The sequence below is a fragment of the Heloderma suspectum genome, chromosome 3, assembly GCF_057233095.1.
Source record: "Heloderma suspectum isolate Gila_16-S chromosome 3, 16-S_ref, whole genome shotgun sequence".
Lineage (NCBI taxonomy): Eukaryota > Metazoa > Chordata > Lepidosauria > Squamata > Helodermatidae > Heloderma > Heloderma suspectum.
Window position 1 is genome coordinate 156,666,059 of NC_139460.1, and position 17,300 is coordinate 156,683,358.

At 40.4% G+C, this 17,300-nt stretch overlaps 1 protein-coding gene across 4 annotated transcripts in view; it reads left to right on the forward strand.

The window, feature by feature from the left end:
• The window catches only part of TBC1D4 (TBC1 domain family member 4), a 119,778-nt gene that overhangs the window by 63,092 nt on the left and 39,386 nt on the right, over positions 1–17,300 (forward strand). For 2 of the 4 annotated variants that reach the window (XM_084844836.1, XM_084844834.1), the window contains exons 3-9: positions 732–821; positions 6,410–6,517; positions 9,187–9,319; positions 12,232–12,323; positions 12,690–12,800; positions 14,257–14,376; positions 16,850–16,924. In XM_084844836.1, the coding sequence (XP_084700962.1) occupies positions 732–821; positions 6,410–6,517; positions 9,187–9,319; positions 12,232–12,323; positions 12,690–12,800; positions 14,257–14,376; positions 16,850–16,924 (729 nt within the window). Of the gene's footprint in view, positions 1–731; positions 822–6,409; positions 6,518–9,186; positions 9,320–12,231; positions 12,324–12,689; positions 12,801–14,253; positions 14,377–16,849; positions 16,925–17,300 lie in introns of all 4 variants that reach the window. The other 2 variants (XM_084844833.1, XM_084844835.1) reach the window with 1 other exon arrangement.

A 17,300-nucleotide genomic window follows, 5' to 3' on the forward strand; every position in this document is an offset into this window, starting at 1 on the left:
AACAAATAGATGCCAGAGCCATTTTCTTAAGATCCAGTTTTTTTATTATTTATTTATTTATTACATTTATTTATTTATTTATTAGATTTATTACATTTCTATACCACCCCATAGCCGAAGCACTCTGGGCAGTTTACAAAAGTTAAAACATTAAAACACAATAGTCAAAGTTTAAAAACCATTTCTATAAAAACATAGGAGATGCTCAGGGTCTCAGTATTATAAATTGGTGAGTGGCAGGGTGTTGCCCTGATTGCACTAGGTTGTGGGAGAGATCGGCTTTTGCACATGCAAGAGTTCTAGAGCCCAGAGCACTTAGTGGTTAGGGCACTTATTTCGATTTCTGTGGAAGATGGAAGTCTAGCATTCGTGTCCTTGGTTGCCAACATTTGCCAGCTTAGCAGCAATAAATAGATAAGATGGAGGCTGAGAGACAAAATGGAATTGAACTGGTAACACCAGACACAGGCTTACCGTCTTGGGAGAATGAGGCCAAGTATTGAGCATGCCATGTCCTTTCTCTGTTTCAGTTGGGTTAGTAGGGTTGGTAGCACGTCATGTCTATTAGTATTGGCATAACATCAACTTTTGTGATACTCCCCTTTTATATAGCTTTTGGTAAGCCACAAAAATAAACAGTTAGGTTCTGGCCCCTCAAGTCTTAGAAACAGCTATTTATCCAAGATGTTTTGAATTGTCTCTGGCCTTGACTTGTTTGTTTCTTTTTCAAGGTTGGTCGATTTGAAATTAACCTCATCAGTCCAGACACTAAATCTGTTGTCTTCGAGAAGAACTTTAAAGATATCTCCTCATGTTCTCAGGTAGGGTATACATACTGGATGGAAGTCAATTTGAAGAAACAGACTGAACATTTTCGGAATAAAAATAGATTTGAAAAACTGAGCAAAAACACAGAGTCAGGGGGAAAAAAAACACATGTTAATGTTTGCTTAGTTGTTGTTTCCTGCTTTTAACTGTAGGATTCAGTATCTTCTGCAAAATAATATTCCTGCAGAATAGTGAAAAATAGAATTCTAGAGAATTGCTCTGTATTCAGAGACATCTGTTGAGTTGCATGTAGTTTGCTGATGATTTCTCAATTTCCACCCCTCACCCCAACCCCTGGAATCTACTAACGTATTCTAAAGGAGACTCTTTAACATTTTTGTAATTGACATTTTTTAAAAAAATCACGTTTTGAATTTTGGCCATGGAATATTTCTGATATGACAATTTGCCTTCTTATTGAAAGGGAAATTTCAGTTCATTCTCTTAATTAAGTAATCGCACAGAAAAAGCAAAGTCTTCTCAGAGTCTAGAATTAACATTTCCTATCAAAGAGACAAAGAATGAAATAGACTGTTCGGGCATTTCCTGAGCTTTGTTTTGCAATCCAGATCTAGTTGCAGGCAGTTAATTATGCATAACAAGTGGTGGGCTGAATGGGAAAGTGCACATGCATGAAGGGGTGCATCCCAGCAGTAGAGAGGCTAGTGGATGTGGGTAGAAATGCACTGGCTACATGCGGGGAAAGCAAGTTCTGCGTGCAGATCTCCATTGCTGGATTGTGGCAACTATTTCTCTATGAGAGCTGTGGGCAATAATTTCATTACATAATCCTGTTTTGATTAAGCACACTGCACTCTCTTTAGACCAGTTTTAGAGTTCCTCCGACATGTATCTTACCTACTGTGTTCTATTCTAATACCCTTGGACTAAAATAGCAGCACCACTTCAAATCACGTTCTTATGGGTGAAGTGTACTGGATAGCTTTGGCTTTAAAACAGGAAGGTTCATGTGTAGACTTTGTACAAATAGACCATGAATGTAAACACAGTCGGTATAACATTGCCTGTTAAAAGTAGCTGTATGAGATTCCTTGTACTGTGGAGAACAATAAACAATGGTCACATGTTGTTCTTGGGATGGTGAAGCAGCCTCCTAGGAAAGAACTAGGATGAAAGAGCAGAGAACCTGTCAGGTACACTGGCCTTAAGTTTCCCCCCCTCACATACATCACCTCTTAGATAACAAGATTAAAATAGAATATGTCGTTGTCTCACTTACACTGTCTCGTGGTAAGAAGCAAGTCTGTGATTATCTTCACTTTTTTTTGTACTAGTAAAGCAAAGAGAAGCCTCTGCTGCTTTTGGCAGACTAGGAGCTTCTGCTTCATTAGTCGATGTCTAAAGTCCTTGCACTTGTCCTTGGCAAATGCGGAAGACACCTTTACAGCACAATCTTGTGCCTGTCTGCTCAGACAGAAGTAAGTCCCATTGAGTTCAATGAGACTTATTCCCAGGTAAGTGTGTGCAGGATTGTCTCTTGCTTGTGTAACGTAGTCCAGCTGGCTCCAACCTGGTGCCCTTCAGATATGTTGGACTACAGCTCCCAGAATCTCCCAGCCAGCTAGGTTGGGGAGGGCTGATGTAGTCTATGCCAATTTGAAGCATTTTGTTGTTGTTCAGTTGTTCAGTCGTGTCCGACTCTTCGTGACCCCATGGACCATAGCACGCCAGGCCTTCCTGTCCTGCGCTCTCTCCCGGAGTGTGCTCAAGTCCATATTCATTGCATCGGTGATGCTATCTCGCCATCTCATCCTCTGCCGTCCCCTTCTCCTTTTGCCTTCAATTCTTCCCAGCATCAGGGTCTTTTCCAGTGACTTTTCTCTTCTCATTAGGCCAAAATATTTGAGCTTCAGCTTCAGGATCTGTCCTTCCAATGAGCACTCAGGGTTGATTTCCTTTAGGATTGACTGATTTGACCTCCTTACAGTCCAGGGGATTCGTAAGAGTCTTCTCCAGCACCACAGTTTGAAAGCATCAATTCTTGGGCGCTCAGCCTTCCTTATAGTCCAGCTCTCACAGCCATACGTTACTACTGGGAAAACCATAGCTTTGATTAGACGGACCTTTGTCGGCAAGGTGATGTCTCTGCTTCTTACTATGCTGTCTAGGTTTGCCATAGCTTTCCTCCCAAAGAGCAAGCGTCTTTTAATTTCATGGCTACAGTCACTGTCTGCGGTGATCTTGGAGCCCAAGAAAATAAAATCTGTCACTGCTTCCATTTCTTCCCCTTCCATATGCCAGGAAGTGATGGGGCCAGATGCCATGATCTTAGTTTTTTTAATGTTGGGTTTCAAACCAGCTTTTGCACTCTCCTCTTTCACCCTCAACAAGAGGCTCTTTAGATCCTCTTCACTTTCTGCCATTAGGGTGGTATCATCTGCGTATCTGAGGTTGTTGATAATTCTCCCGGCAATCTTAATTCTGACCTGTGATTCATCCAACCCGGCGTTTCTCACGATGTACTCTGCATATAAGTTAAATAAACAGGGTGACAATATGCAGCCTTGTCGTACCCCTTTCCCAATTTTGAAACAATTGGTTGTTCCATGTGTGGTTCTTACTGTTGCTTCTTGACCCTCGTACAGGTTTCTCAGGAGACAGGTAAGGTGGTCTGGTACTCCCATCACTTTAAGAATTTGCCACAGTTTGTTGTGATCCACACAATCAAAGGCTTTAGCGTAGTCAATGACTCAGAAATAGAAGTTTTTCTGGAATTCTCTCGCTTTCTCCATGATGCAGCGAAAGTTGGCGATTTGATCTCTAGTTCCTCTGCCTCTTCAAAACCCAGCTTGTACTTCCGGTAGTTCTCGGTTCGCATACTGCTGAAGCCTAGCTTGTAGGATTTTGAGCATAACCTTGCTGGCATGTGAAATGAGCACAATTGAACACTCTTTGGCGTTGCCCTTCTTTGGAATTGGAATGTAAACTGACCCTTTCCAGTCTTGTGGCCACTGTTGAGTGTTCCAAATTTGTTGACATATTGAGTGCAGCACTTTAACAGCATCATCTTTTAGGATTTTAAATAGCTCAGCTGGAATACTGTCATCTCCGCTTGCTTTGTTGTTACTAATGCTTCCTAAGGCTCACTTGACTTCACTCTCTAGGATGTCCGGCTCAAGTTCAGTGACCGCACTATCATGGCTATCAGGGACATTCAGATCTTTCCTGTATAGTTCTTCTGTGTATTCTTGCCACCTCTTCTTAATCTCATCTGCTTCTGTTAGGTCCCTGCCTTCTTTGTCCTTTATCATGCCCGTCTTTGCACAAAACGTTCCCTTGAGATCTCCGATTTTCTTGAAGAGATCTCTAGTCTTTCCCATTCTGTTGTTTTCTTCAATTTCTTTTCATTGTTCATTTAAGAAGGCCTTCTTGTCTCTCCTTGCTATTCTCTGGAACTCTGCATTCAGTTGGATATATCTTCCCCTTTCTGCCTTGCTTTTCGCTTCCCTTCTTTCCTCAGCTCCTTGTAAAGCCTCCTCAGACAGCCACTTTGCTTTCTTGCATTTCTTTTTCTTTGGGATGGATTGAGTTGCTGCCTCCTGAACAATGTTACGGACCTCCGTCCATAGTTCCTCAGGCACTCTGTCTATCAGGTCTAATCCCTGAAATCTGTTCCTCACCTCCACTGTATATTCATGAGGGATATGATTTAGGTCATACCTGAACGGTTTAGTGGTTTTCCCTACATTCTTCAATTTAAGCCGAAATTTTGCAAGAAGCAGCTCATGATCTGAGCCACAGTCAGCTCCAGGTCTTGTTTTTACTGACTGTATAGAGCTTCTCCATCTTTGGCTGCAAAGAACATAATCAATCTGATTTCGATATTGACCATCTGGTGATGTCCATGTGTAGAGTCGCCTCATGTGCTGTTGGAAAAGAGTGTTTGCTATGATCAGCGTGTTCTCTTGGCAAAACTCTATTAGCCTTTGTCCTGCTTCATTTTGTACTCCAAGGCCATGCTTGCCTGTTATCCCGGTGATTTCTTGACTTCCTACTTTAGCATTCCAATCCCCTATGATAAAGAGGACATCTTTTTTTGGTGTTAGTACTAGAAGGTGTTGTAGGTCTTCATAGAACCAATCAACCTCAGCTTCTTCGGCATCAGTGGTTGGGGCATAGACTTGAATTACTGTGATGTTGAATGGTTTGCCTTGGATTCGAACTGAGATCATTCTATCGTTTTTAAGATTGTACTCCAGTACTGCTTTTCCCACCCTTTTGTTGACTATGAGTGCTACTCCATTTCTTCTAAGGGATTCTTGCCCACAGTAGTAGATATGATGGTCACCTGAATTAAATTCGCCCATGCTTGTCCATTTTAGTTCGCTGATTCCCAAGATGTCGATGTTCAATCTTGCCATCTCATGTTTGACCACCTCCAGCTTACCTTGATTCATTGATCTTACATTCCAGGTTCCTAAACAATATTGTTCTTTACAGCATCGGATTTTCTTTTCTCCACCAGACACATCCACAGCTGAGCGTCCTTTCGGCTTTGGCCCAGCCACTTCACTCTTTCTGGCGCTACTTGGAAATACCCTCTGCTCTTCCCCAGTAGTATATTGGATACCTTCCGACTTGAGGGGCTCATTTTCCGGCGTCATATCTTTTAGCCTTGTGATACGTCCCATACTTGCCATGTATCGTTCTTGGCAAGAATACTGGAGTAGGTTGCCATTTCCTTCTCTGGTGGACCACATTTTGTCAGAACTCTCTGCCATGACCTGTCCGTCTTGGGTGTTTCCATGTTACTGCAAATTATTTCAATTATAACAACACAAGATGCAACCAAATAATCATGGCTAGTTTAAATTCAGGCTGGTGCCTGAGGCCCAGAAGTTGAGAGGGGATTAACCTTGCTAAGAAGAGTGCCACTATTTTCATTTTGTATGGTGGGACTTGGAAAGGTCAGAAGCTGTTCAAGAGGGAGATTCACTACTTCAGATCTTCCAAGGTGCACACAAAGTGAAAGATCTTGGACAATCATCTCTGATGCAGAGATCTCTGGAGGAATGTGAGGTCAGATGACCAAGTGTGTACCAGGAGGAGGAACAAGCCCCCATGATCAGTGGTGGTTCCCTCAATTCATGCTGCTTGTGCCTTCTGCCCTTGCCATTTAAAGGTCTGCAAGAATTGTGTCTTACCCCTAACATTTCAGAGCTGGCCATGATGATAAATAGGAAACATGAAATCAGAAAAATGATCCTGACTGTCAGAGGCAAATTTGCATTTTGCTGAAAAAGCTAGCCTCTGTAGTATAGAAATTCAGAATGGTAGTTTGTTTGGTTTTTTGGGAGAGATGATAATGTGTTGACTTGGCTGAACTAGCACTCCTGGGTGAAGGAAAAAGTATTACATTTTCAAATGAGTTTATGTCTGTATTCATACACTCTAATTAAAAAAGCAACAAGAAGAATCATAGTTTCAGTAAGCCTGGAAATAATATATACAGATGTGTTTAGTTACTCCTGATTAATAAAATGCTAAATTCTAATGATCACCGGTTGATGTACTTCAACTCAATTTTGATAGTATGTTAAGCTTTTCTTTTTCTTTCTAGGGCATAAAACACATTGATCACTTTGGGTTTATTTGTCGGGAATCTACTGAACAACCTGGAATAAACCAATACATTTGCTACGTATTCCAGTGTGCAAGTGAATCTCTGGTAAGTCATGATTCTTTACAATATTACTCAGTTTGTCTAGTAATTTTTGTCAGAAGGGCTCCAAAATGTGATATGATTCTTCCCTCTTTTTGTGGAAAGAGGCCAACTCCATACTACAGTCTCCTTCGGACTCTTAGTTCTCATGTGGGCTAGTTGAATAGCTGGAAAAGGAGCAGCACAAGTTACTAGTCATATCACAGAGTTGGAGGGGGGTCTGCAGGCCATCTAGACCAACCCCCTGCTCAGTGCAGGAAATCCAGAAGTGGTGCATCTCCAACAGGTGAATGTTCGGTTTTGCTTGAATACCTCCAGCAAGGGAGAGTCCACCACCCCTCTAGGTAACTGGTACCACTGTTGAACTGCTTTTTCTGTCAGTATGTTTCTCCTAATGTTCAACTGAAACCTACTCTCATGTAACTTAAGTCCATTCGATCTAGTCCTTCCTTCTGGGGTAGCAGAGGACAAATCTTTTCCCTCTTCTATGTTACAGGCCTTCAGGTATTTGAATAGGGCTATCGTGCCCCTCACCCACCCCCAGACATCTCTTCTCCAGGCTAAGCATACCCACTTCCTTCAGCCTTTGCTTGTAGGACTTGTTTTCCATACTGCCGACCATCGTTGTTATCCTCCTCTGAACCTACTCCAGTTTATTTGTGTCGTTCTTAATGTGTGAACTGTACATAGCACTCCAGGTCTGCTAGTGCAGAATAAAGTGGAATTATTACTTCCTGTGATCTGGAAACTGTGGTTCTATTAATACTATTTTTATTTTATTTTATTAGTCTAAAATCAAATTAGCATTTTTTTGCAGCTGCATCACACAGCTTGATCAATTACAATCCTGAGATCCTTTTTACATGTACTACTGCCAAGCCTGCGTTCTCCTCCCTGATTCTAATGCAGCAATTGCAAATCTTGTGCTGGGACACATTTAGTATATATTGATGCATCCTCTGCTTCATGCCTATTGGAACAGGGTGGCCCAAGTGCAGCACTGATCACCCTTCTCTCTCTAGCGGTATATGAGCAGTACCATCATCATGGGGAAGTGGGTAAGGGCACAGTGTGATTCAAGTTTCTGTGATGTATCCCATGCTACAGTTGACAGATGCAGCAGAATTCCAGAATCCAGACCATTGACAGAAAGCATAGTCTAATCCCAGAGTCCTGACTGTCTGGGCAAAGGGGAGGATAGAATTTTGAGAGAAGATACTATCTGGGCTCTCCCACAGTTGTAAGGAGGATTCTTGCCTATCATGGCAGCTGATTGATAAAATACATCTGCATCCCTAAGTGTAAGAGTGCCTATAATTTTAACTCAGGTATAAACTTGATTATGTTCTACTGTTATGTGTGAAGTGAGGCTAATGAATATTGGCTCGAGTGAGATCTAGGGGCCCCCTAAATACCGCTGAGTTCATACATGTGTGGTGGCTTTCAGGTCTTCTGCACTGGCAGAAGTTTACATTTTAATTTCAGGTAGTGAGAAGCCAGCCACAAACATTTAATCACACAATTGATATCCAAAAGTATTTTAACAGAGACATCCCAAAACAGAGTCCTGAACCTATGCTCTTATGATATGTAAGGCTTTGGTTGAAGAGTAAACAATTATCAATAACGTGTAATTATGATTTTTTAAAAGAGAAAATTGCATAGCCTCTGAATACTTAGCAGACTTCTGTTAAATATCAGTTCAGAAATAGGATCTCTTTCCCCCCCTTTCCTTGAAATATTCATTAAAAACAACAACTAGAAGTCTGTCCAAATGTTAAAAGAAGAAGTTCAAAGCAGATGAGAAGCTACTGTAAAAAGCTAGTTCTGTTCCAGTGTTTTCCAGACTCAAGGTCTGACTTTTTTTAAATGGCACAGTCTCTTTTAAAACATATATATGAAGGCAAAGGAGATACTGAAAAGCTTTTATGTGAGGCATGAAGATGGATTTGAATCTCTTAACCAGTTGAGGGGAAGCCTTGTAACCTCTGACTCTTTTTCCCATGGAGAATGTAAAGTTTGGCCCCTTCTAACGTGGGAGAGTGTGGGAATCTTTCATGCTTCTATTTGTGGTAATGTCGGGGCAAGGCCCAGTCTGGCGTCTGGAAACAATAAAGGCTGATGAGCTGTTCAGCTGGTTACTAATAGGCTGTTAGCTCATCTTCTGGTCCTTTTAATCCTAGTACATAATGGAACAGCACCCTAAATTCTCTTCTATCTAGGAATGGTGCTTAATAAATGTTATTATGCTTATCGGTAAACTTACATTTTGATCCCTTATCATGCAGTTCAGCTGGGTTGTTTTTTTTTTTAGAAAATTGTTCGTTGTAAACAAATCGGTGTGAAATAGAGCTGCTGCCCGTCAATAAAACTACACGGACAGCCCATTTTGTACTACAGATAATGAACAGTGGACACAATGCAGTGTGTAGCCCTGTTGAAATGAGTGGGAGCTCAGTTTTTGTGCAGCTCCTGTTCATTTAAATGGGGCTTCTGCAGGAAAATCCCCCAGTATATTGTGCCCTTCGTATCTAATAGAAGCTCATATTTGGTGGTTTGAGAGTCTGATTGAACATGAGCAAGAGTCTCTCCTGGCATATACATATACGTGCACACTCTCACATGCATAGAAGCACACCGGTTTAATTTTTCTCCCTTTAATTATCCCTTTTCAGGTTGATGAGGTAATGCTCACTCTGAAGCAAGCTTTTAGCACTGCTGCAGCCCTCCAGAGTGCCAAGACTCAGATTAAGCTGTGCGAGGCCTGCCCGATGCACTCATTACACAAACTCTGTGAAAGGATTGAAGGTAGTTAGCTGGGAGCCTTTGCTTGCTTGCTTGACATCTGGAGCACTGTGTTTTTTCATGCTGCAGAAGAACCCCAGGACATTGTCTCTGGGTAATGTTAAAACCTGTTTTGCGTATTGTGCCATACAGGCACCTTGTTCAGTCTCTCAGTGCTCATCTGCATGACTGAGGCTGCAGTCCTCTGTTCACTTGAACATAAATCTCATTGCACATATAGGTCTGCCTTCCATATACCATAACTGTAGAAGGAATACAACTGCTTCAGTTGATTTTGCGTTGTTGGAAACATTAAGGCATGAGAATAGGTTATTCAACTTTGTGTGTATTTTGGTTAAGTATTTAGAACCCCCCCCCCTCGGATTACCAAAGCCTTGCCATCACTGTATGCCAGATAGGACATTTGCCAGATTGTCACCAGTTAAAACAAAGGTAGAGGGGCTTCCTTTACCTGTATGAGCCCAATCAAAATGAGTGTCTCTGATGGATCAGACCAAAGGTCGCACAATCTGCTGCAAACAGTGACCAGAGAAGCCAAAGCATGATGGCCACAGCCCTTCCTCTTTTGTCCACCCTCCCCCGCAACACACCTGTTTAGAGGTATGGTGCCTCTGAATGTGAAGGCTACATTCGGCAGTCGTGGCTACTGCTGTGGTGGCTAGTCATGCCACCTGAGGCCGCATGAATGGGAATGTTAACTCACAACACGTTCTCGTAAGTTGATTTGACAGCTTTTTTTAAAAAAAAGATGAAAAAACAATGAAGTTGTAAAATAGACAAGCTCATGGAGGATCTTTAATTTCCTTAGGTGGCCTCTAATTCTAATATTAAGAGACAGAGAAAATTACTCCCCATCAGTGTTCCTTACATGCTATGCAATTGTCGAAACCTCTGTCAATCACCCCACCCCCAGTCATCTTCCTTTTCCTAAAAGAAAAAGGTCTGAATACTTTAGGGTTTCCTCCAAGGGAAGGTACATGATCACTTTGGTTGGTCTGTTTTAGCTCTGATTCACTTTTCAAGATGGGGTGACCAGAATGGTACAAAGCCTTCCCAATGTAGCAACACTACCAATTTTATATAAGGGCCCATGATGCTAGTAGCTTCATTTTTAATCTACTAATCTGTAACATGAAATTTGTTTTGAGATCTTCAGGCAAGGCTCAACTTTGTGTCCCATATATGTGTGAGATTAGAGTTGAAGTTTAGGGCCTCTCCCTAGTGGTATCTACTCAGTGGAAATCCTTTCCTAGAGAGGCCTGTCTGAGTCCTCATATGCAGGTTTTCTTTGAGATGGCCTGTGAAAATATTATATCTTATTGGTTAGCATTTGGACTATGAACTGCATTTGTTTTCTTTTTATTGCAGCTCTGTGCTGTAATAATGTGTGTAACTTTTAACTACATTTGGTAGATGTATTTAAATCATCTTGGGCAGAGATTTCTCTTGGAAGGGCAGCTGATATATTTTAAATAAGCAACATATATATATTTTTAAAATCAAAACAGACAGACAGTGGCAGGCATTTAATATACCTACATGATGACAAAGCTGTTTGTGTGGTAACCCCCCTCCCCCACCCCAGCTCCCCCCAAAAAGCTTCAGGAAGAATATATTCTGCCTTAGAATTGTTTCCTGCATTAGGGCTGCGTGTTCGTGCCTGGGCTGTAGTGTTCCCCTGCTCATTGAAGCTAATAACGGCTGGTAGGCTGGCTCACATAAGTGTCACAGCCTGACTCTATTTGACTTTATTTTCTCCTGCAATTATAAATGTTTATTGTGATAACATATATTTAGTTGTTAGCTCCCTCCGGTGGGCAAAGAGGCAAAGTATGTTAAGTCTTTGCACAAACGCCATCACAGTTTAAGCAGAGGTTTTCTTAAAGCAACCCACCCCCCTTTTCTTCGTTGTTGTTTTTGTAATGCAAGCAGTGAGTTAGTATTAACAGGAGGATTCTGTTTTTTTACTGTTGTAAATCATATCTTGCAAAGTTACTGGCTGGTGTATAAGCTTCCTGAGTCCCCACATGGAAATCCTGGGCAAGGCCTAGATTTTGAAAGGAGTGCATGTAAATCAGCCTACATTCTTCTTTTTCTTTTTTTTGCTTAAAGGCAAAGAAAACAGAACAGCTGAAATAGGAATATGGCCCTTGAGCACCCCGCCCTGCAAAAAATAAAATAAAAAATGCATTGATTGAGTCAGAATTCTTCCCAAAGCTCAAACTTCCCCTATAGAACATATTTGCCCCCAGTATAGAAGAACTTTTTTTTGTACAAAATACATTCCTTCTGCATTAGCATAATTCCGAAGGTTTAACTGTTATATAGATAAAGACTCAAGGGCCTAACTAGCATACTCACTCACAGAAGTGTCAAAATTGTTAGGATACTTATATGTGACTGAAAGAGCTGAAATTTTAAGTATGTTAGTCAAGATACCCTGAATGGGCTGTTTGTAAATATCTCTTTCAAAACATGGATACAAAGTATACTCCAGAATGGTTATTTTGAGATCCATGTTGTTTATCATTGCAGTAAGCGAGCAAACTTAATTTGTATTTATGTTTGTGTGGTCTTGGATGATATGTGAGGGTTGCATTTATATTTACCTACTTGCTTGCTTGAGATACTTTTTAAATTACTACATTTTCCATTTATGATGAAGGACTGGGATTGTAAAAATTATGGACTAGAAACATTTAAGAAATGGTTGTTTCTGGAGTTGTTTGGGATTTTTTAACATGAAATCTGGGTTTCTTGATGTTCTGTCATAAGTTAATATGCTGTAAGCTACCTATCCAGTGTTAAACTCAAGTTTTATATGTGGTATTCTACAGCTTTGTGCAAGGAAGGTGATGGGACAGTTTGTCAAATGAATGTAACCATATGTCAATGTCTGCCTTTCCTTTTCTAAGGTCTTTATCCACCAAGAGCTAAACTTGTGATTCAGAGACATCTGTCATGTCTTAGTGACAATGAACAAGCTGACATCTTTGAGCGTGTTCAGGTAATAAACTCAAACAGTTAGCATTCATTATCCAAAATAAGGCTGCAGGATCAAGTCGCTAGATTGGAGACACCAAGAATAAAGAGCACTCTATCTATACCTTGTCTCTCCCTCCCCGCTCCTCCAAATTAGAAATTGAAATGGTATTGTATTACCTTGGGAAGACTGATCTTGAAAAAGAGGCTTTGCTATACAACCATGTACAAATGCATATTCCTGTGACTATTGTTAAACTGTGGTGACATAAATTCATTTTGCGATCCCATTAGTAAGAGTGAATGGTCTATTGTCATATTAAAATCCAAATTGAGCTAAGTTACGGATGTCAAATTCCCAAAAATATCTTGCTTGTTTCCCATTTCACAGAAAATGAAGCCTGTTAGTGACCAGGAAGAAAATGAACTTGTGATCTTACATCTGCGACAGTTGTGTGAAGCTAAGCAAAAGACGCACATCCATATTGGAGATGTGCCGATGGTAAAATCTTTGTCCTGTGTTATTGTTCAGTAATGCTGAAAGACATAATGGAGCAATATGAGCTAAATGCTTCAGTTGGGTGTTTTGTTCCTTGTCTTAATACCCTAATACTGCAATTCTAAGCATACTTCGCTGGATGTAAGTCACACTGAAATCAGTGGGACTGACTGAGTGAATTAATGATCAGGACGGCAGTACAGTTGGCAAAATAATGAAGGTAGTAATTAATATGTACTCTGGTGCCTAGAAACAATAATCTTTTATCTGTGGTAAGAGACACTTGGCCCACTGAAAAGTATCTCAAGCATTACAAGAATATTTTTACTTCCTTGGTAAACTTCTCTTTGATAAAAAGTCATCAAGGCAGGTGTTAAGTTAAAAACACAATTTGTAAGAAATGTTACTGTGGCAAAAAGACAGCAAAACTTAACATTATCAAAGTAGTAAGGCCAAATCTCAGCAGATGTTGAGGTACTCCCAGTGACAAATTAAAATTCGTATGCCTCCCTAAAATATGTAAAGAGTGTGCCAATTGAGTCTCCCTTCGGAGGCATTCCACAATTGTGGGATAACGACTAAGAATATGGAGCTCTCTGTTCTCTGAATCATTCCTTTTTAACAGGTCCTACACATGACACCTAGAAACTTGAAGCTGCAGCCTAGGTGGTTGAATATTTATTCAGTGCAATGCAGAGTTGGCACCAGAAATGTGAAACAAATTATCCAGCCCTGGTTCTGCAGACAAGAGTTGATAAAGTTCAGAGGATGGCATTAGTGTTAACCCAATTAATAACAGTAGTTTTACGGGCATAAAACCCAAGATGCTGGAGAACCCAAGTATCATTTAACTTCACAAGCATTTTGGTTTGCTTCATGTTTATGCATTTGGTTAAACATAGTAATTCTGGATTACTTTTGTAAGAACATTAATATTAATAATGTTTTCATATAGAACTTGAGCGCTCAAAAGTGCTTCAAATGCATTATAACAAATTTAAGGTAGAATGCATCTCTGATACATATGACATTCGTTTTTATTTTTCTAAAAGCATCTGCAAGGCCCTCCAATTTGGTTCAGGATTGCAGTGCAGAGGAAAAGGGTTAAACCACGCCCCTCCCGTACAATGGCCCCAGTTAAAATCTCTTTTAGCAACAACAGAAGTCAGTTATGAATTTCTGCACCCCTGGTGCCCATCTGATTTGACCCCTAGCTCCTACACTGAAGTAAAAGCCAGAGCTTACATTTCATTGTGTATTTGTAGTGTAGGACAGCTAGCCTAGAAAAATAATTTGGAGTCACATTTTACCTCTTCTTAAAAGCAAAAAAGAACACCCCACGTGTTTAAAAAGGCAATATGAGATAAGTACACTTTTTCCTATTTGTTCTTTGTATGAATGTGGGTTAGTTTGACTTCAGTGGCCATTTTGATACCAAAGCTTGTCTTTATTTTAGCAGAATACTTCCAACAACACAATTCCAGAGAATGCAGCCACCAGTGGCAGGTTCAAACTTGACATTCTGAAAAATAAGGCCAAGAAATCCTTGACCAGTTCTCTAGAAAACATCTTCTCAAGGGTAAGATTAATTAATTGCTAGGTAACGGAAGCTGTTCGGGATATAATGGTCAATATGATCATCATAATGTCTTAGATCTTTCGTTAGCTTCTTCATTGGCAAATTAGGTATGAGTGGGCACCTGTTTTGGCCAAGCGCTTTTCTGCACCCTTCTCATGAAAACTTACATTCCTGTTGAATCCTAGGTAATTATTCATAAAGTTGCCTCCTCAACTACTACTGCAGAAATGAGGACTAATTTCTTCATGACAAGTGTAGCATGTTGGGAGAGCATGATTTAGTAACAGTAGTTTTTAGTTCATTTACGTTCACATTTTAATATTGTTAGTAGGTTCAACAATAAATCGTCTTTTATGTAGGTTAGATGTGACACTTTAACCCAGCACAGTGCCTTCTGAAATTCCATTGCTTTTGATTGTGAATGCTAATTCTGTTTGCTAATGGCATTGTCTTCATTACATGTGCGAAGAAGGAGAAATAATCTTGGATGCTTGCATCTCAAACCTGCCTATCTCCTGTTTGCTTCCTTAGACAACTTTGGGAAAACGTGTTGATGTAGTATCTGTAGCAGGTGGGGAAACATCAGCAGTTGTTGAGTAGGCCTAAACCAAGCTGAAGATGTATTTCGATTCTCCAAAGTGTGTTCTGGCTCAAAATATAAATTTTGAGTGATGGTTTCAGTCCTTGATGGCAAACACAGTGCTACCATTATATACTGAGAAAGATGCGTAACCAAAAAAAGTAGATTGACATTGAATTTTAGGATTTTACTTTTGAAGTGGCAACTTCCTCAATATATCCTGTTTGTAATATTACAAACATTAACTCAGGCTGCTAGACCTGTGGTGGTTAGAAAGAGGTAGAAAGGGAGGAGGAGGGGGTTGTAGCCCTGGGTTTCCCGTTACTGATACCTAAAATTTAGGTTTCATTGCTTCCGCAGTAAAAGTCCATCATGCTCACAAGTATATTTTATTTAGTCTAAAAAAACTAAACAAGAAAAAGTCAAGGGTGCTGTGTGTGTTAATATCGATTTAGCTTTATTGCATGCACATAGCTCAAATGCTCCTCTATATTGGAGGGGGAGAAGGGAGGGGAAAAATTGGTTTCCAGTTGACTGAATAAATATAACCTATATTCAACCCCAGAACTCATAAATGCAACATATGCCTCTTGTTTTTGAAGGATGCTAGACCCAGTTTTTGGTAGCTTAGAAATATGAACAGTAAACACATTTTTTGAACACTGAAAGGAAATTTTGGTGCTCCCCTGAAGCAAAATCCTGAGCCTCTTCAAATACTTTCATTTATTTTTCCAGTTATTTTTGGTATGTCATTAAATATTTGTTTCACTTTCAAGAATTTTGTTCAACAGGCCTTAATATTTATAGGACAAATGCTCAGTTACCTTGCAAGATGAATGACACCTTAAACAAATATTGGTTTTGTGGTTAGGGGGTTATTTCAGACATTGATTTTTAATCATTAAACTTCTTTCTGTGAATAAAATACTGTCTCATATTTTAACAGGGTGTTCATCTAAGGTCACACCTGATCCAGAGAGGGGAGGGAATGTATATTTGGCCCAAATGCTCCTGCCGTGTGTAGTTGCTCATATGTGCATGCTGGAGTGCACCAGCCTTCTGTAATAAAGTCCTTGGCTTGAGTCCAGAGTTGCCCTCCGGTGAACATAAGGACCTTTGATTCTGCAGACCGTCCTACAGGTGAAAAGCGGAGGGCAATTTTTGCCAGTTTCTCCTGCACCACCTCCTACATTGTTTCAGAGGGTCTCCCAACCCTCTGGAGTAGATTTTCAGAGGCCTGTATGGGGAAGGAGGAATTGGTGAAAATTATCTCCCTGCCTCTTTCACCAGCAGGAGCATCCCATGAACCCGAGTTCTGATCTCAGGCTCCATGCCTATATCTTTTATTGGCGTATGAATGCAGTACAACTTTAGTAAAGAGAAGAGATGCAATTTGCATAAGATTGCAGTTTTCAACTGGTGCATTTTAGGTTAGTTCATGGCTAGTCTGGAAAATGTTCTAACTCATTTATTCTTTATATCAGGGCTGACCAATTTCATAACCGTGGAGGAAAGGGACATATGCTTCAGCTTTCAGCTGCAATATATATGTAACGCTGGAAGCACTTGAACGTACACCAGATACTGTGGACTGTTCTTGCTTTTTTTTTTTAAGCTAGCTTTTCCTTGGGATCTACAGGATGGGTCAGGCTCCAAATTCAGATATATTTACGAAGGTGTTGCATCTTGCAGTGGGCATCTGGCTATCGCTAGTCCATTACTGCCCCAGGTGAAATCCTTTTGTGGATCATCAGCTTCCTTGTCCTCATAACCTAAAGCAAGTGTCTGTATTATTAATTGGAAGGAATGGGAAATTGGGTGTAACAGAGCAGTTTTTATGTTCTTCAGGGAGCTGGAAATTGGGTGTAACAGAGCAGTTTTTATGTTCTTCAGGGAGCTAACAGAATGCGTGGCCGTTTGGGGAGCATGGACAGCTTTGAAAGGTGCAACAACCTCGCTTCTGACAAAGTAGGTAACATGATTTAAGAAAAACAATGGTGCAAGTGCTTATGCTGGATATATAATATGATTCTGATTTTTTAAAATTAAGAAGTACACTGTGATAAAATGTCTGGTCATGGATTATTGACTATTTTTACATGCAAGACTAACCAATAAATAGTTTATCCAGGCTTACAAGTAGCTACTTGCCTTGTAGCCTGTGGCAAGTAAGCGTCACTGCCCAGCAACCTAGGTAACGAAGTTTGTATAAACTGGCAGAGTTATCCATTTGTGGTAACTTGGTAGTATAAAAGAAAATAAGGACTAACATAGATACTTGTAGGCAGTTGGGTTAGCAGTGAGGGCAGGGGCTAATAACCTGTGAACTTGCAACTTGCAAGGT